General features: G+C 54.8%; 1 protein-coding gene across 2 annotated transcripts in view; it reads left to right on the top strand.

Moving 5' to 3' along the window:
- LOC141175914 (hepatocyte nuclear factor 4-beta-like) overlaps positions 1-20748 on the top strand; it is a 99984-nt gene that overhangs the window by 27308 nt on the left and 51928 nt on the right. For both annotated transcript variants that reach the window (XM_073659911.1, XM_073659912.1), the window contains exons 3-4: positions 2134-2228; positions 16381-16487. In XM_073659911.1, coding sequence (XP_073516012.1) covers positions 2134-2228; positions 16381-16487 — 202 coding nt within the window. The remainder of the gene's footprint in view (positions 1-2133; positions 2229-16380; positions 16488-20748) is intronic.

A 20748-nucleotide genomic window follows, 5' to 3' on the forward strand; every position in this document is an offset into this window, starting at 1 on the left:
TCAGCTCTCGGCCCCTCGTCCGCATTCACACAGCTCCTCTGCTCTCGGCCCCTCGTCCGCATTCACACGGCTCCTCTGCTCTCGGCCCCTCGTCCGCATTCACACGGCTCCTCTGCTCGCGGCCCCTCGCCCGCATTCACACGGCTCCTCTGCTCTCGGCCCCTCGTCCGCATTCACACGGCTCCTCTGCTCTCAGCCCTTCGCCCGCATTCACACGGCTCCTCTGCTCTCGGCCCCTCGTCCGCATTCACACGGCTCCTCTGCTCTCGGCCCCTCGTCCGCATTCACACGGCTCCTCTGCTCGCGGCCCCTCGCCCGCATTCACACGGCTCCTCTGCTCTCGGCCCCTCGTCCGCATTCACACGGCTCCTCTGCTCTCGGCCCCCCGTCCGCATTCACACGGCTCCTCTGCTCTCGGCCCCCCGTCCGCATTCACACGGCTCCTCTGCTCTCGGCCCCCCGTCCGCATTCACACGGCTCCTCTGCTCTCGGCCCCCCGTCCGCATTCACACGGCTCCTCTGCTCTCGGCCCCTCGTCCGCATTCACACGGCTCCTCTGCTCTCAGCCCCTCGTCCGCATTCACACGGCTCCTCTGCTCTCGGCCCCTCGTCCGCATTCACACGGCTCCTCTGCTCTCGGCCCCTCGTCCGCATTCACACGGCTTCTCTGCTCTCGGCCCCTCGCCCGCATTCACACGGCTCCTCTGCTCTCAGCCCTTCGCCCGCATTCACACTGCTCCTCGGCTCGCAGCCCCTCGCCCGCATTCACACGGCTCCTCAGCTCTCAGCCCCTCGCCCGCATTCACACGGCTCCTCAGCTCTCAGCCCCTCGCCCGCATTCACACGGCTCCTCAGCTCTCAGCCCCTCGCCCGCATTCACACGGCTCCTCTGCTCTCAGCCCTTCGCCCGCATTCACACGGCTCCTCTGCTCGCAGCCCCTCGCCCGCATTCGCACGGCTCCTCGGCTCTCAGCCCCTCGCCCGCATTCACACGGCTCCTCAGCTCTCAGCCCTTCGCCCGCATTCACACGGCTCCTCAGCTCTCAGCCCCTCGCCCGCATTCACACGGCTCCTCTGCTCGCAGCCCCTCGCCCGCATTCGCACGGCTCCTCGGCTCGCAGCCCCTCGCCCGCATTCACACGGCTCCTCTGCTCGCAGCCCTTCGCTCGCATTCACACGGCTCCTCTGCTCTCAGCCCTTCGCTCGCATTCACACGGCTCCTCGGCTCGCAGCCCCTCGCCCGCATTCGCACGGCTCCTCGGCTCGCAGCCCCTCGCCCGCATTCGCACGGCTCCTCGGCTCGCAGCCCCTCGCCCGCATTCACACGGCTCCTCGGCTCGCAGCCCCTCGCCCGCATTCACACGGCTCCTCGGCTCGCAGCCCCTCGCCCGCATTCACACGGCTCCTCGGCTCGCAGCCCCTCGCCCGCATTCACACGGCTCCTCAGCTCTCAGCCCCTCGCCCGCATTCACACGGCTCCTCGGCTCTCAGCCCCTCGCCCGCATTCACATGGCTCCTCGGCTCTCAGCCCCTCGCCCGCATTCACACGGCTCCTCGGCTCTCAGCCCCTCGCCCGCATTCACACGGCTCCTCGGTCCGCAGCCCCTCGCCCGCATTCACACGGCTCCTCGGTCCGCAGCCCCTCGTCCGCATTCACACGGCTCCTCGGCTCTCAGCCCCTCGCCCGCATTCACACGGCTCATTGGCTCGCAGCCCCTCGCCCGCATTCACATGGCTCCTCGGCTCTCAGCCCCTCGCCCGCATTCACACGGCTCCTCGGTCCGCAGCCCCTCGCCCACATTCGGGTTCATCACGACCTGGACGAGCAGGAAATGCCATTTGTTTTTCATGGTCCGTTTGCTCATCAGCAATATTTTACACGAAGTGCACAAGAGGGCCCTGGGCAGCACCATATGTCGGCCCCCAGGGCGGCGCGGTATCGCGGGGCAGTGCAGTATCTTGCCCCCCCCTCGTGGCGGTGCGGTAGCTCAGGCCCTCGTGGCGGTGCGGTAGCTCAGGCCCCCGTGGCGGCGCGGTAGCTCAGGCCCCCGTGGCGGCGTCGTAGCTCAGGCCCCCGTGGCGGCGCCGGGTCTTGGCCCCTGTGGTGGGTGACGCTGCGCTCTCTTCCCACAGGTTCAGCAGACAGTGTGTGGTGGACAAGGATAAGAGGAATCAGTGCCGTTATTGTCGTCTGCGGAAATGTTTCCGAGCCGGAATGAAGAAGGAAGGTTTGTAGGAGTAACATGACCTCAACGGGCCGGAGTGTGGCCCCCGGGCGGCTGCAGGGCCCCTCCATGTCGGACATCCGCTCTGATGACCCATATACTGGTTGTCACCCGGTTTTTCTAACTGAAATAGCGGTGTATCTATTTAAAAAGTAACTAATCAGAAATGTATAAAATGAAGGTGCAAGTGCTGACAGACTGACACAAATACAAGAAGAGTGATCCCCTCATACATGTCACCCCCAATATCCCGACATCAAGTGCTCAGATGACCTTCCATGCATTCAATGGTCGCCCGACCTCTCCACAATGCAGGAGAGTGTAACTAGCATAGTCCTACTAGCAGGAATCAGTGGTCACTGCACAACAAGCCTCTGCTGATACACCGCAATGACCATATTGCCTTAATGCTGAATAACATGGAGGTCAGTGGCAGATACACACAGGCTGTGCGGGCGCAGCTGACACCCGGGGCTATGTGCGGGAAGTCGATCGCAGCATTGCGGGGGCAAGGGGAGGTGATCGCAATACTCACCTCCTCTTCCGGCCTCCAGCGATGTCTGCCGCGGCTTCCCGGGTGTTGCCATGACGCCCCGATGTCGTCATGATAACATCCGGGTCACCAGACAGCAGGAAGATTTTTTTGGTCATGCACAGTGCACGACCAAACTATCTTCTCCCTGTGCAGCGCTGACAGCCTGCATGGCACAGGGATGGTGCGCCATCCCTGTGCTATACAGGTGATCAGAATAAAAAAAGTGAAAGTCCCAGAGTGGGACAAAGTAAAAAAAGTAAAAAAACTTTAAGTGAAAAAAAAAAAAAAAAAATTGTAAAAATATAAAAAAAAAAAAAAAAAATAATCCACCAAAAATAAAAATATAATGTACCCACCCATCAATAAATATTATGAAAAAAAAAAAACAGACAAACAATAAAAGTACACCTATTTGGTATCGCCGCGTCCGTAACGACCCGACCTATAAAACTGTCCCACTAGTTAACCCCTTCAGTGAACACGGTAAAAAAAAATAATTAAAAAAAAACGAAGCAAAAAACAATGCTTTATCACTATACCGCCAAACAAAAAATGGAATAACACGCGATCAAAAAGACAAATATAAATAAAAATGGTACCGCTGAAAACGTCACCTCATCCCGCAAAAAACAAGCCGCCATACAGCTCCATCAGCCGAAAAATTAAAAAAAAAAGATATAGCTCTCAGAATAAAGCGATGCAAAAAAATGTTTTTTCTATAAAATTGCTTTTATTGTGTAAAAGCGCCAAAACATAGAAAAACGATATAAATGTGGTACCGCTGTAAACGTACTGATCCAAAGAATAAAGCGGCCTGATTAATTTTACCACACGCGGAGTAGAATAAAATTAAAAAAAAAAAAAAAACAATTCCTGAATTGTTGGTTTTTGTTTATTCTGTCTCCCACAAATAGGAATAGAAAGCGATCAAAAAATGTCACGTGCCTGAAAATGGCACCAATAACAACGTCAACTCATCCCGCAAAAAACAAGCCGTCACATGACACTGTCGGCCAAAATATGGAAAAATTATAGCTCTCAAAATAGGGCGATGCAAAAACTAGATTTTACAAAAAATGCTTCTTTTAGTGTGTGACAGCTGTCAGTCATAAAAACCCCATATGATTCTGGCATTGCTGTAATCACACCGACCCGAAGAATAAAGTCGTCTAATCACTTATACCGCACGAGGAACGGCGTCAAAAATAAACTCTAGGGCTGGGGTTGTGATAATGTTAGAGTTGTTTTTTTGTTTTTTTTTTCAAAAGTAAAAAAAAAAAAAAGATGACAATATGGCGACTAGTGTTGAGTGCTCGCTACTTGAGTTTGCACCGGGTGCTCGGGTATGCACCATGTATCGCGGGTGATAGAGTCTCCGCCCCATATGCTTCGTGGCCAAAAAAACCTCTCGGGGATTGCCTGCCATGCACGAGAGATCCCCGCATGTTTTTTTGGGTGTCTAATAACCGTGAAACTTGTGGGCGGGGACTCGAGCATGTCACTCCAGCACCCACGATCCATGGTGCATACCTGAGTACCCGATGCAAACTCAAGGAGCGAGCACTTGCGCTCAAGACTAATGACATCTTATTCAGTATGATGACCTAATGTTATCAAATTCTGTGTCGTACCTCTGGGTTCAAAATGTTCACTATACCCCTTGATAAAATCCTTGAGGGGTCTAGTTTCCAAAATGGTGTCACTTGTGGGGGGTTTCCACTGTTTAGGCACACAGGAGCTCTCCAAACGCAACATGGCGTCCGCTAATTATTCAAGCAAATTATACATTCAAAAAGTCAAATGGCGCTCCCTCCCTTCCGAGCCCTGCCGTGCGCCCAAACAGTGGTTTTCCCCCACATGTGGGGTATCTGCTTACTCAGGAGAAACTGTACAATAAATTTTAGGGTCCATTTTTTCCTGCTACTGCTGCGAAAATAAAAAAAATTGGGTCTAAAGTAACATTTTTGTGAAAAAAGTTAAATGTTCATTTTTTTCTTCCACATTCCAAAAATTCCTGTGAAGCACCTGAAGGGTTAATAAAGTTCTTGAATGTGGTTTTGAGCACCTTGAGGGGTGCAGTTTTTAGAATGGTGTCACTTTTGGGTATTCTCTGTCATATAGACCCCTCAAAGTGACTTCAAATGTGATGTGGTCCCTAAAAAAATGGTTTTGTAAATTGTTGGAAAAATGAGAAATCGCTGGTCAACTTTTAACCCTTATAGCTCCCTAACAAAAAAAAAATGTTGGTTCCAAAATTGTGCTGATGTAAAGTAGACATGTGGGAAATGTTATTTATTAACTATTTTGTGTGACGTACAGTACAGACCAAAAGTTTGGACACACCTCATTTAAAGATTTTTCTGTATTTTCCTGACTATGAAAATTGTACATTCACACTGAAGGCATCAAAACTATGAATTACCACATGTGGAATTATATACTTAACAAAAAAGTGTGAAACAACTGAAAATATGTCTTATATTCTAGGGTCTTCACAGTAGCCCCCTTTTGCTTTGATGACGGCTTTGCACACTCTTGGCACTCTCTTGATGAGCTTCAAGAGGTAGTCACCGGAAATGTTTTTCACTTCACAGGTGTGCCCTGTCAGGTTTAATAAGTGGGATTTCTTGCCTTATAAATGGGGTTGGGACCATCAGTTGTGTTGTGCAGAAGTCTGGTGGATACACAGCTGATAGTCCTACTGAATAGACTGTTAGAATTTGTATTATGGCAAGAAAAAAGCAGCTAAGTAAAGAAAAACGAGTGGCCATCATTACTTTAAGAAATGAAGGTCAGTCAGTCCGAAAAATTGGGAAAACTTTGAAAGTGTCCCCAAGTGCAGTTGCAAAAACCATCAAGAGCTACAAAGAAACTGGCTCACATGAGGACCGCCCCAGGAAAGGAAGACCAAGAGTCACCTCTGCTTCTGAGGATAAGTTTATCCGAGTCACCAGCCTCAGAAATCGCAGGTTAACAGCAGCTCAGATTAGAGACCAGGTCAATGCCACACAGAGTTCTAGCAGCAGGCACATCTCTACAACAACTGTTAAGAGGAGACTTTGTGCAGAAGGCCTTCATGGTAAAATAGCTGCTAGGAAACCACTGCTAAGGACAGGCAACAAGCAGAAGAGACTTGTTTGGGCTAAAGAACACAAGGAATGGACATTAGACCAGTGGAAATCTGTGCTTTGGTCTGGTGAGTCCATATTTGAGATCTTTGGTTCCAACCACCGTGTCTTTGTGCGACGCAGAAAAGGTGAACGGATGGACTCTACATGCCTGGTTCCCACCGTGAAGCATGGAGGAGGAGGTGTGATGGTGTGGGGGGGCTTTGCTGGTGACACTGTTGGGCATTTATTCAAAATTGAAGGCATACTGAACCAGCATGGCTACCACAGCATCTTGCAGCGGCATGTGTGGCACCCCAGGGGTCTGGTTTCCACAGTAACGGCAATGTTATGTCTGAGAGCAGGTGGGAGGTCTCCTGGTCAGGGATCCTATGCATGCCACACCTCCTGCCCAGTCCTGGGAGGGGAAGAACTTCCCCTATATAAACCTAGGGCTGAGGCAGGGTTAGTGAGTAGAGAAGAAGTAGAGACAGAGAAGAGAAGCAGCATAGGAAGAAACATCAGGAGCTCAGTGGGAGCAGTGCTACAAGGAGTCAGGGGCTGGCAGCTGCAGAGCTCGCCCTGACTGAGAAGCTATCACCGGACCCGGAGTCCGAGGCTGTGGGGACTAACTCCTATCCAGCAGCAGAAACCGACCGGCAGGGGATTTCAGGTCCTCTGGCCAAGAAACCCGAAGGCACGGTCACACGCGTGGGACCAGCACCGCCGTCGTGGAGCGGAAGCTACTAGAAGGCCCCGAGTCACCGGCCATACGGGTGAGCACCACACGGTACACTCAGGGACGTGGGCTACTTATACCCGCCTCTAGCAAGGTAGCCAGAAGAGTACAGTTAGTTTGGGAGGCCTACAACTCCGCCTGGCCAGGGGAGATCCCATCTGCTCAAGGACTGACCAGGCCCCAATCGCTAGCCAGTACTCCGGGAGGGTCTATCTTTGTCACCAGTAAAGACCCTGAACTACACCGTACCGTCTCCGAGTGGTTCCTGCTACCCCCATCATCCACGTCGGCTGCCCTGAGGCCATACCCCTCCCGTTGGGGGTGATACTATCACACTGCACAATCCTACCACCGGCCTCAGCGGTCTGCCCTGCAGCAGCAGCTCCTTAGCTGTACTCAACGGGTGGCGTAGTCGTACAACATCTACCGCTAATACAGCGCCACTTAGTCTGACTCCCTGGGCACGGACCAGGTCACCGCCACGAGACTACAACCCTCAACAGATCCGGCTCCGGGTAAGCTCCCGCGTGCGCAACGCTGCGCGACACAGGCCCAGGGGTGCGTCAACTTTTGGCGTAGTTGGCAGGATTTCGTGCCCGCAACCACCGGGTACTGCGTGCCTGAAAAAGACTGTTCAAACTTACCAGTGGTGAAGATTCCCGCCATCCGGCGCCATCTTCAGCCTTCTTCCCGCCATCGGTGAAGATTCCCGCCATCCGGCGCCATTTTCAGCCTTCTTCCCGCCTTCCGTGGAGTTTTCCCGCCGTTGGACGCCATCTTGAAGACGCCGCGCGGGAAGAAGAGGGGCGTGGACTCCAAAAGCGCGCGAGAACTGAAGCCCCGCCTCACGTCCAGACGTCGCGTAAGGTCCTGGAAGGAGCCCAGCAGACGCTGACGTCACAGGAGCGCGACGGAAGGTCCTCAACCCTGACGATCCACTGCGGAGCCGCGGCCTACGGAAGAGGATCATCGCAAGGTAGGCCACGGTCCACTAGGGGGGAGGAGGATGTCGGATACGGAGGAGAGCTTCACCGCTTCAACCCCCGCCAGCGCCACCGCTGTTGCGGTCATGCCTTTCACCATGCCCTATATCCCGGGGGCAGCCTGGCTACCCCAGTACTCAGGGGAGTCACATACCCTGCATGACTTTAGAGAAAAGCTGGATAGCCTCTTCCAGGTGTATCCCCTCACAGAGGAGCAAAAAGTGAGCATCCTGGTGGCCCAATTAACCGGGGCAGCCCAAAGGGAGGTAAAGTCCTGGCCACCTGGGAGGAGGACTGTCGCAGAGATACTAACCCGGCTGAGGGACACCTTTGATACCCGCACCTCAGCCGAGATCAAGCTTAGATTCTACGGGTGCAAACAGCGGGCACATGAGAGTATAAGGGACTATGCCCTGAACCTACAAGAGGCCCTGAGAGCCATTAAGCAGACCGACCCTGACGGCGTGGGAGACGAGGACAGGCTGTTGACTGAACAATTTATAGAGGGTTTATATTGCAATGCCCACCGAACCCAGTTGCGGGCAATGGCCTTACAGGACCCTCATCTGGGATTTGCACAGTTCAAGGACAGAGCCATCCGGGTGCTCCGAGAACCAGCACCAGGTGGCGTTGTGACCCACAGACGCCCCACTACCACTTACCACCAGGAGGCGGCGCCCTTGTCGGCAGGGCCTGTGGGAGCTGATGCGCAGGCTTTGAACAATGACCCGGCTCCAGACCTGCACCATCAGGTCCAAGAGCTAGCTAAAAGCGTTGCTGCGCTAACCCGAACTGTGCAGTCTTTACAGGTTTCCACTCCAGGGAAGATCCAGCTGGCATCCGGACCAGAGGACATCCCGTGGCGTCGACCAAGGAGGACCCCACCGGCCAGAGGAAGACCCAGCGACCGATACAACGAGGACGGACAACCCATCTGCCGCCGCTGCAATCAACCCGGACATATGGCAAGGTACTGTCCTTTAAACTGGCACAACCTGGGGTAGAGGGCCAACCCCCAGGAAAAAGATCACCAGGCCCATCGAACTGGCGCGACAAATATGTGGGAGGACGTCCAGTCTTACCCGTGGTACTGGATGGCATTCCTATGAGTGCCCTACTGGACACCGGGTCACAGGTCACCACTATCCCGTACGTGCTCTTCAAGCAGTACTGGAATGACTCGGATATTACCCGCTACCCTGACGACGACTTGAGTATCATCGCCAGCAATGGTCAGCCCGTGCCACAGATTGGATTTAAAGAGGTGACCATTAAAATCGGTAGAGTCGAACTGGCAGCACAGGGACTGATCATTGTAGACATTGACAAACACGAGAGTCACCCAAAGATAACTCTAGGAACTAATGTAATTGAAAATTGTCTTGCAGAGGTGATTTTCCTTTTACAGCAGGTTGCCAAGAACGCCAGCTCCGGCCAGCAGCGAGTGCTCCAGAAAGAGATCCGGGCACTGATGCGACGGCAACAGGTGGAACTCTCCGGCGGTGAGATTGGTAGCATAAGAATGTGTGACCCTTTCCCTATTGCCATGCCCCCAAAAAGTGAAATGATGATTTGGTGCCGGGCAGCTATTGGTCTGAGAGGTAGAGATTACCAGGCAATGGTAGAACCAGTTTACTCAGACAGTAGGCCCACCATTTTGACAGCACGGGGGGTGGTCAATGTACGCCATGGGAGGGTGCCCGTTCGCATAATAAATATCGGGAAGAGGGAAGTGTACCTGCCCCGGTATGCCACGCTAGCCAAATTGTATACCATCAATCAAAATTCCATACAGTCCGTAGAACCCTTGCCTCCATCTTCCCCGGAGGAAGGTAACGGCTCTAAGGAAACAATGGAGGACTGGTGTCAGCAACTACATTTGGGTACTGACTCCACTCCCTCACACCAGAAACAGGGAGTCTATCGGGTGGTTCAAGAGTACGAGAGAGTGTTTAGTAAACACCCGTTAGACTTCGGGCGAGTCAAGGGGGTAGAACACCACATCCCCACGGGAGACCATCTTCCCATAAAAGAGAGGTATCGACCCGTACCCCCTGCACACTACCAACACGCCAAGGGGATGCTTAGGGACATGAAGGAGGCTGGGGTGATCAGGGATAGCTGTAGCCCCTGGGCAGCTCCACTAGTCTTAGTCAAAAAGAAAGACAACACCATGAGGATGTGTGTAGATTACCGGAAAATTAACCGTATCACACACAAGGATGCGTACCCCTTACCAAGAATAGAGGAGTCTTTGGCTGCTTTAAGATCTGCTAACTTCTTCTCTACCTTGGATCTCACTAGCGGATACTGGCAGGTTCCTGTAGCAGAGGCGGACCGGGAGAAGACCGCATTCACCACCCCGATGGGACTTAGCGAGTTTACCTGCATGCCGTTCGGACTCTGCAACGCACCGGGAACCTTCCAACGATTAATGGAGTGCTGTCTGGGCCACAGAAACTTCGAGACGGTCCTGTTGTACCTGGACGATGTCATCGTATATTCCAAGACTTATGAGGACCACCTGAAACACCTGGCGGAAGTGTTCGAAGCTCTGGCAAGCTACGGCTTAAAGGTAAAACCCTCCAAGTGTCACCTCTTGAAACCAAAGGTGCAGTACCTGGGACACGTGGTGAGCGCTGACGGAGTGGCTCCCGACCCTGATAAGATCACCGCAATTAAGGAATGGCCAAGTCCCTCCAGTGTAAAGGAAGTGCGGCAGTTCCTCGGGTTGGTAGGCTATTACCGCAGATTCATCCCCGGTTTCACCAAAAAGGCAGCTCCTATGCAGGACCTCCTGATAGGCCAGTCCCGGAAGGCCAAGAACCAGAAGCCGCCCTTCAAATGGGAGAAGTTAGAAGAAGAGTCCTTCCGCCAGCTGAAGATGGCCCTCACGGGGGATGAAATCCTGGCATACCCTGATTACAGCCAGCCCTTTATCCTCTACACCGACGCAAGTAACATCGGGCTAGGAGCCGTGCTGTCCCAGATCCAGCAGGGGAAAGAACGAGTAATCGCTTACGCTAGCCGAAAACTGCGACCCACCGAAAGAAACCCTGAGAATTACAGCTCATTTAAGCTAGAGTTCCTGGCAGTGGTGTGGGCAGTCACCGAACGCTTTAAGCACTACCTCGCTTCTTCCCGGTTCACCGTGTACACGGATAACAACCCGTTGACACACCTGGACACGGCAAGACTCGGTGCCCTAGAGCAGAGATGGATGGCCCGTCTGTCCAACTACGAGTTCACAATCAAATACCGGGCAGGACGCTCCAATACCAACGCGGACGCCCTGTCCAGGATGCCAAACCTACCGGACGTAGGAGAAGATCCAGAGGGACTGGAAGAAGTCGAACTCCCCGCGTTCCACCGTCATGGGACTATCCAGTATTCCCATCGGATAAGGAGTAAGCAAGCCGCTACGTTTAACCCCTTGCCTCACTACAACTGGGAGGAAACGCAAGACAGTGACCCTGCCGTCCGGCTGGTAAAGGAGATGCTGACTCGGCCAGAGGCTCGCCTTGACCCAGACGCTCCGGAGGAAGCCAAGCAACTGTGGGCTGAGAAGAGTCGACTGTTCCTTTACAAGGGGAAGTTGTGCCGCAGAATGGTTAACTCCCAGACGCATGAACTAATCTGGCAAGTAGTGGTGCCACGGAGAGACGCAGCCATGGTGATGGAGGCATACCACGACGGGGCTGGACACTTCGGATGGAAGAAGCTGGAGTTCCTGCTGCGTGGGCGGTTCCACTGGGTAGGCATGAGGGGAACCATCGAGAGGTGGTGCAGAGACTGTGGCCCGTGCAACCTAAGAAGGAAGGACCGTGCCAGTCAGAAGACTCCCCTGCAGTCCATCGTCACCCGGCAGCCGTTGGAACTGGTAGCCTTGGATCATGTAAAACTGACCCCAAGCAGAAGTGGCTACGTCTACGCGTTAACCATTGTGGATCATTACTCCCGGTTCTTGGTTGTCGTCCCCGTTAAGGACTTAACGGCTCAAACAGCAGCTAGCTGCCTTCCAGCAGCACTTCTGCCGTCCACACGGGTACCCGGACCAAGTGCTGACGGACCAGGGACCTGCCTTTGAAGCGGAGGTCTTCCAGGAATTCTGCAATCTGTATGGCTGCCGGAAGATAAGGACGACACCCTATCATCCGCAAACTAATGGACTTTGTGAGAAAATGAACCAGGTGGTAATGGATCTCCTGAAAACTTTGCCCCTGGAAGAACGCAGTTTGTGGCCTGAGAAGCTGCCCGATCTAGTGGACCTATACAACCACATCCCGGTAGGTTCCACCAACTGTACCCCGGCTTACCTAATGAGGGCGAGACCTGGTAAGTTACCTGTTGACCTGGAAATGGGAGTCCTGACACCCGAGGACACTTCACCAGAAGCAGACTGGGACACAGAGAGGCAGCAGCAGTACCGGAGAGTACAGGAGAGCGTGGAGCGAAGTCTCTGTCAGGCTAGGGAAAGACAAGAGAAAACTTACAACCAGTATGCTCCCGCTGTTCCCCTGGTACCCGGAGAGCAGGTCTTGAAGAGGAAGAGACGGCTCCACAAGTTGGACGACCAGTGGGAGAAGGACCCGTACACCGTACTGCCCTCAAGCCACGAGAACCCGAAAGTCTGTACCATCAGTAAAGACGGAGGGGAGACCATAGCCATTGTATCCCGGGATCACCTGAAGAAGTGTCCTGAACAGCTACGGAACCCTGAAGAGGAACAAGAAGACCATCGACCCGTAGAGGAAAGGGAAGATATGGTTAGTACTGTGCTCGGAGACTTCCCTCGGTCCTGGACTCAAGTCAATGGTGCAGTTGTGGTACCCGTCCTCACGTTCCTCCAACCAGCATCCCAAGTGCCTACGGAGCAACAGGTAGAGCTGGAAGAGCAGCCGGTCCAGGAGGCAGAAGACTCCACACAAGCAGAACAGGAGGATCAACCCTCTGCTTATAGTGAGCCTGCCGTACCCCTAGTGAGACAAAGAGCCGGTAGACAGCTGCCCAGTTTACCCTTGACAGCTCCTATACCCTGTAGTTCAGGGCTAGACAGTCAGCTCCGTAGGTCCACTAGGGCCACTAGAGGCCAGTTACCCGCACGTTGGAGGATTTGAAGTGTATAAATTGTTTTATTTGTGGTTACCTGTTTTTCTTGTTGCTTGTGTATAATTATGTGTTTCTAGTTGTTTATAGGAGTCCTTGGTGGATTTACCGGGAATCCTTGTACATGGTTGGAGCGTAACCTAGGAATGGACTAAAGACTGTTAAGGACTCGGGGCAGGACAGACCCCTACCTGGTTACGTCTCCCTGTTTTGGTGAAATGGACACCTTGCTTTTCTTCAAAGACTGCACCCGGTTGCGGACACGCCGTAACCATCTTTATGTGTTTTTCTTATTGTATTATTATTGTTAATACCTTGTTATGTTTTTCTAAAAATATGTTTAGTCCCGGAGTACTAAATTTCACTAGGGGGGAATGTGGCACCCCAGGGGTCTGGTTTCCACAGTAACGGCAATGTTATGTCTGAGAGCAGGTGGGAGGTCTCTTGGTCAGGGATCCTGTGCATGCCACACCTCCTGCCCAGTCCTGGGAGGGGAAGAACTTCCCCTATATAAACCTAGGGCTGAGGCAGGGTTAGTGAGTAGAGAAGAAGTAGAGACAGAGAAGAGAAGCAGCATAGGAAGAAACAACAGGAGCTCTGTGGGAGCAGTACTACAAAGAGTCAGGGGCTGGCAGCTGCAGAGCTCGCCCTGACTGAGAAGCTATCACCGGACCCGGAGTCCGAGGCTGTGGGGACTAACTCCTATCCAGCAGCAGAAACCGACCGGCAGGGGATTTCAGGTCCTCTGGCCAAGAAACCCGAAGGCACGGTCACACGCGTGGGACCAGCACCGCCGTCGTGGAGCGGAAGCTACTAGAAGGCCCCGAGTCACCGGCCATACGGGTGAGCACCACACGGTACACTCAGGGACGTGGGCTACTTATACCCGCCTCTAGCAAGGTAGCCAGAAGAGTACAGTTAGTTTGGGAGGCCTACAACTCCGCCTGGCCAGGGGAGATCCCATCTGCTCAAGGACTGACCAGGCCCCAATCGCTAGCCAGTACTCCGGGAGGGTCTATCTTTGTCACCAGTAAAGACCCTGAACTACACCGTACCGTCTCCGAGTGGTTCCTGCTACCCCCATCATCCACGTCGGCTGCCCTGAGGCCATACCCCTCCCGTTGGGGGTGATACTATCACACTGCACAATCCTACCACCGGCCTCAGCGGTCTGCCCTGCAGCGGCAGCTCCTTCGCTGCATTCAACGGGTGGCGTAGTCGTACAACATCTACCGCTAATACAGCGCCACTTAGTCTGACTCCCTGGGCACGGACCGGGTCACCGCCACGAGACTACAACCCTCAACAGATCCGGCTCCGGGTAAGCTCCGCGTGCGCAACGCTGCGCGACACAGGACCAGGGGTGCGTCACATGCTATTCCATCCGGTTTGCGTTTAGTTGGACCATCATTTATTTTTCAACAGGACAATGACCCCAAACACCTCCAGGCTGTGTAAGGGCTATTTGACCAAGAAGGAGAGTGATGGGGGGCTACGCCAGATGACCTGGCCTCCACAGTCACCAGACCTGAACCCAATCGAGATGGTTTGGGGTGAGCTGGACCGCAGAGTGAAGCCAAAAGGGCCAACAAGTGCTGAGCATCTCTGGGATCTCTGGGAACTCCTTCAAGATTGTTGGAAGACCATTTCCGGTGACTACCTCTTGAAGCTCATCAAGAGAATGCCAAGAGTGTGCAAAGCAGTCGTCAAAGCAAAAGGTGGCTACTGTGAAGAACCTAGAATATAAGACATATTTTCAGTTGTTTCACACTTTTTTGTTAAGTATATAATTCCACATGTGGTAATTCATAGTTTTGTTGCCTTCAGTGTGAATGTACAATTTTCATAGTCATGAAAATACCGAAAAACCTTTAAATGAGAAGGTGTGTCCAAACTTTTGGTCTGTACTGTATCTCTCTGATTTAAGGGCATAAAAATAAAAATTTTGAAAATTGCAAAATTTTCAAAATTTTCCGATTTCATAAGATGCCCCGTATGGGCTATGGGGGAATGCACATGTCCGTATGGGCTATGGGGGAATGCACATGTCCGTATGGGCTATGGGGGAATGCACATGTCCGTATGGGCTATGGGGGAATGCACATGTCCGTATGGGCTATGGGGGAATGCACATGTCCATATGGACTGCTGGTCTCCCTGTCAATAGGGGTAGTGTGATGGCGATGGACCGGAGCGCTTCTATTTGGGCCCATTGCCGCACACCTGGATGCGACGAGCACTTCTTGGAGCGCATTGAATGTGTTCCACGCAAATCCGGAAGTGCGTCATAGTCACACCTCCTGAAATCCGGAAGTGCGTCATAGTCACACCTCCTGAAATCCGGAAGTGCGTCATAGTCACACCTCCTGAAATCCGGAAGTGCGTCATAGTCACACCTCCTGAAATCCGGAAGCGCGTCATAGTCACACCTCCTGAAATCCGGAAGTGCGTCATAGTCACACCCCCTGAAATCCGGAAGTGTGTCATAGTCACACCTCCTGAAATCCGGAAGTGCGTCATAGTCACACCTCCTGAAATCCGGAAGTGCGTCATAGTCACACCTCCTGAAATCCAGAAGTGCGTCATAGTCACACCTCCTGAAATCCGGAAGTGCGTCATAGTCACACCTCCTGAAATCCGGAAGTGCGTCATAGTCACACCTCCGGAAATGACGCGTGCGTGTCAGGCAGCGTTCCACATAGGAGGAAGTGGCTTTAGCGCAGGTTTGGGGATGGCGGCATGTGATACGCTGTAACCAATCCATGTGCAGCGCTCGATACTTAAAGAGGGACCCTCTCATGTGCTGTAGCAGCGCAAACTAGGGGAAACTTTTGCCCCTGAATGGAAACCTGTTCCCCCTGAAGACTCAATTTGAAGAAACTCGTCGGGGTGGTTCGTTTAAAGATGATGCTCGCCTCAATTGAGAATGATTAATAGAAGTCTCTAGAGTTGTGCGTGAGATCGTTCCATTTTCTTGGATATATTCCCTTCCTTTCTCCCATGTCTATTTAAACTGGGGATATGTTGTAGGGTTATTAAGTAGCCGGGTCTGTTCCCTGCCCATTGGTTTATCTGTGCAAATTAAGTATCATAACCATGAAGGAGGGATAATTTTGGGAAGACTCTAATACTACGATTTGCTGTCTTCATCTGAGCACTTGATGTCGGGATATTGGGGGTGACATGTATGAGGGGATCACTCTTCTTGTATTTGTGTCAGTCTGTCAGCACTTGCACCTTCATTTTATAAATTTCTGATTAAAAGTTACTTTCTAAATTGATACACCGCTATTTCCGTTATCAGACATTGTATCATTACTAATAAGCACAATAGCTACATTGCACCCGGCTTTTCTAGAAGCCGGAATGACGGTGATGGGGCACGAGATCAGCGGCGCTCCCTCTGTCCTACACAGGGCTGAGCTGCAATACCAGACATGAACACAGAAAGGACGGGGGAGCTAGCTGGTGCCGGCTGTTGGGGCGTCGGACCCCCGCCGGTCTGATACTAAAAGCACATTAAGTTAGGACTCATTGCTGGATGTTTCTATTCACTGCCGGCAGCAGAGGCGCTGACCAGGACCCTCAGTCTGCTGGCGGTGGAGCCGCCCTCTGTGCACCGCTCGCCCCCATCTCCGGAGATCAGGGGGGCTCCGGACGTCGCTTACATTTGCTGTTGTTTCAGCCGTGCAGAACGAGCGGGATCGGATCAGTACGAGGAGGAGCAGCTTCGAGGACAACGGCTCCCTGTCCATCAGCGTGCTGACCCAGGCGGAGGCCATGACGCAGCAGGTGGGCCCCGGAACCGACGGCGGGAGGGGGAAAGGGTTAAACGGCTCCCGTCCATCACGGGGTGTAGGGGTTAATAGAGGCGCGCTGTTCTGGTGCCGTTAATGGGCGCAGTGTCAGGAACGAGCGACTTCAATCTGCTGCCAAATTATAAGAGGGGAACGGAAAATGACCCGAATGTAAGAAACGCGGCTCCGGGCGAGGAGCTGCACCGCAGGTAGCGCCACCTGGTGGTCCCCGAGGGATGGCTCAACGGGCAGGTGATAGCGGGGCAGTAGTATAAGTATATATCAGGCTCCGGGCGAGGAGCTGCACCGCAGGTATCGCCACCTGGTGGTCCCCGAGGGATGGCTCACTGGTCAGGTGCTAGCGGGGCAGTAGTATAAGTATATATCAGGCCTCGGGCGAGGAGCTGCACCGCAGGTAGCGCCACATGGTGGTCCCCGAGGGATGGCTCACTGGTCAGGTGCTAGCGGGGCAGTAGTATAAGTATATATCAGGCTCCGGGCGAGGAGCTGCACCGCAGGTAGCGCCACATGGTGGTCCCCGAGGGATGGCTCACTGGTCAGGTGCTAGCGGGGCAGTAGTATAAGTATATATCAGGCTCCGGGCGAGGAGCTGCACCACAGGTAGCGCCACCTGGTGGTCCCCGAGGGATGGCTCACCAGGCAGGTGACAGCGGGGCAGTAGTATAAGTATATATCAGGCCCCGGGCGAGGAGCAGCACCGCAGGTAGCGCCACCTGGTGGTCCCAGAGGGATGGCTCACCGGGCAGGTGACAGCGGGGCAGTAGTATAAGTATATATCAGGCCCCAGGAGAGAAGCTGCACTGCAGGTAGCGCCACCTGGTGGTCCCCGAGGGATGGCTCACCGGGCAGGTGCTAGCGGGGCAGTAGTATAAGTATATATCAGGCCCTGGGCAAGGAGCAGCACCGCAGGTAGCGCCACCTGGTGGTTCCTGAGGGATGGCTCACCGGGCAGGTGCTAGCGGGGCAGTAGTATAAGTATATATCAGGCTCCGGGCGAGGAGCTGCACCGCAGGTAGCGCCACCTGGTGGTCCCCGAGGGATGGCTCACCAGGCAGGTGCTAGCGGGGCAGTAGTATAAGTATATATCAGGCCCTGGGCGAGAAGCGGCACCGCAGGTAGCGCCACCTGGTGGTCCCCGAGGGATGGCTCACAGGGCAGGTGCTAGCGGGGCAGTAGTATAAGTATATATCAGGCTCCGGTCGAGGAGCTGCACCGCGGGTAGCGCCACCTGGTGGTCCCTCAGGGATGGCTCATCGGGCAGGTGCTAGCGGGGCAGTAGTATAAGTATATATCAGGCTCCGGGCGAGGAGCTGCACTGCAGGTAGCGCCACCTGGTGGTCCCCGAGGGATGGCTCACCGGGCAGGTGCTAGCGGGGCAGTAGTATAAGTATATATCAGGCCCCGGGCGAGGAGCAGCACCGCAGGTAGCGCCTCCTGGTGGTCCCCGAGGGATGGCTCACCGGGCAGGTGCTAGCGGGGCAGTAGTATAAGTATATATCAGGCTCCGGGCGAGGAGCTGCACCGCAGGTAGCGCCACCTGGTGGTTCCCGAGGGATGGCTCACCGGGCAGGTGCTAGCGGGGCAGTAGTATAAGTATATATCAGGCCTCGGGCGAGAAGCAGCACCGCAGGTAGCGCCACCTGGTGGTCCCCGAGGGATGGCTCACCGGGCAGGTGCTAGCGGGGCAGTAGTATAAGTATATATCAGGCTCCGGGCGAGAAGCTGCACCGCAGGTAGCGCCACCTAGTGGTCCCCGAGGGATGGGTCACCGGGCAGGTGCTAGCGGGGCAGTAGTATAAGTATATATCAGGCTCCGGGCGAGAAGCTGCACCGCAGGTAGCTCCAACTGGTGGTCCCCGAGGGATGGCTCACCGGGCAAGTGCTAGCGGGGCAGTAGTATAAGTATTTATCAGGCTCCGGGCGAGGAGCTGCACCGCAGGTAGCGCCTCCTGGTGGTCCCCGAGGGATGGCTCACCGGGCAGGTGCTAGCGGGGCAGTAGTATAAGTATATATCAGGCTCCGGGCGAGAAGCTGCACCGCAGGTAGCGCCCCCTGGTGGCCCCCGAGGGATGGCTCACCGGGCAGGTGCTAACGGGGCAGTAGTATAAGTATATATCAGGCTCCGGGCGAGGAGCTGCACCGCAGGTAGAGCCATCTGGTGGTCCCCGAGGGATGGCTCACCGGGCAAGTGCTAGCGGGGCAGTAGTATAAGTATATATCAGGCTCCGGGCGAGAAGCTGCACCGCAGGTAGCGCCACCTAGTGGTCCCCGAGGGATGGCTCACCGGGCAGGTGCTAGCGGGGCAGTAGTATAAGTATATATCAGGCTCCGGGCGAGAAGCTGCACTGCAAGTAGCTCCAACTGGTGGTCCCCGAGGGATGGCTCACCGGGCAAGTGCTAGCGGGGCAGTAGTATAAGTATATATCAGGCTCCGGGCGAGGAGCTGCACCACAGGTAGCGCCACCTGGTGGTTCCCGAGGGATGGCTCACCGGGCAGGTGATAGCGGGGCAGTAGTATAAGTATATATCAGGCCTCGGGCGAGGAGCTGCACCGCAGGTAGCGCCACCTGGTGGTCCCCGAGGGATGGCTCACCGGGCAGGTGCTAACGGGGCAGTAGTATAAGTATATATCAGGCTCCGGGCGAGGAGCTGCACCGCAGGTAGCGCCACCTGGTGGTCCCCGAGGGATAGCTCACCGGGCAAGTACTAGCGGGGCAGTAGTATAAGCATATATATGGCCCCGGGAGAGAAGCTGCACCGCAGGTAGCGCCACCTGGTGGTCCCCGAGGGATGGCTCACCGGGCAAGTGCTAGCGGGGCAGTAGTATAAGTATATATCAGGCTCCGGGCGAGAAGCGGCACTGCAGGTAGCGCCACCTGGTGGTCCCCGAGGGATGGCTCACCGGGCAGGTGCTAGCGGGGCAGTAGTATAAGTATTTATCAGGCTCCGGGCGAGGAGCTGCACCGCAGGTAGCGCCTCCTGGTGGTCCCCGAGGGATGGCTCACCGGGCAGGTGCTAGCGGGGCAGTAGTATAAGTATATATCAGGCTCCGGGCGAGAAGCTGCACCGCAGGTAGCGCCCCCTGGTGGCCCCCGAGGGATGGCTCACCGGGCAGGTGCTAACGGTGCAGTAGTATAAGTATATATCAGGCCTCGGGCGAGGAGCTGCACTGCAAGTAGCTCCACCTGGTGGTCCCCGAGGGATGGCTCACCGGGCAAGTGCTAGCGGGGCAGTAGTATAAGTATATATCAGGCCTCGGGAGAGGAGCTGCACCGCAGGTAGCGCCACCTGGTGGTCCCCGAGGGATGGCTCACCGGGCAGCTGCTAACGGGGCAGTAGTATAAGTATATATCAGGCTCCGGGCGAGGAGCTGCACCGCAGGTATCGCCACCTGGTGGTCCCCGAGGGATGGCTCACTGGTCAGGTGCTAGCGGGGCAGTAGTATAAGTATATATCAGGCCTCGGGCGAGGAGCTGCACCGCAGGTAGCGCCACATGGTGGTCCCCGAGGGATGGCTCACTGGTCAAGTGCTAGCGGGGCAGTAGTATAAGTATATATCAGGCTCCGGGCGAGGAGCTGCACCGCAGGTAGCGCCACATGGTGGTCCCCGAGGGATGGCTCACTGGTCAGGTGCTAGCGGGGCAGTAGTATAAGTATAAATCAGGCTCCGGGCGAGGAGCTGCACCGCAGGTAGCGCCACATGGTGGTCCCCGAGGGATGGCTCACTGGTCAGGTGCTAGCGGGGCAGTAGTATAAGTATATATCAGGCTCCGGGCGAGGAGCTGCACCGCAGGTAGCGCCACATGGTGGTCCCCGAGGGATGGCTCACTGGTCAGGTGCTAGCGGGGCAGTAGTATAAGTATTTATCAGGCTCCGGGCGAGGAGCTGCACCACAGGTAGCGCCACCTGGTGGTCCCCGAGGGATGGCTCACCAGGCAGGTGACAGCGGGGCAGTAGTATAAGTATATATCAGGCCCCGGGCGAGGAGCAGCACTGCAGGTAGCGCCACCTGGTGGTCCCAGAGGGATGGCTCACCGGGCAGGTGACAGCGGGGCAGTAGTATAAGTATATATCAGGCCCCAGGAGAGAAGCTGCACTGCAGGTAGCGCCACCTGGTGGTCCCCGAGGGATGGCTCACCGGGCAGGTGCTAGCGGGGCAGTAGTATAAGTATATATCAGGCCCCGGGCGAGGAGCAGCACCGCAGGTAGCGCCACCTGGTGGTCCCAGAGGGATG

Source organism: Phyllobates terribilis, unplaced genomic scaffold (assembly GCF_046119375.1).
Source record: "Phyllobates terribilis strain yellow unplaced genomic scaffold, ASM4611937v1 Scaffold_14__1_contigs__length_39327217, whole genome shotgun sequence".
NCBI lineage: Eukaryota > Metazoa > Chordata > Amphibia > Anura > Dendrobatidae > Phyllobates > Phyllobates terribilis.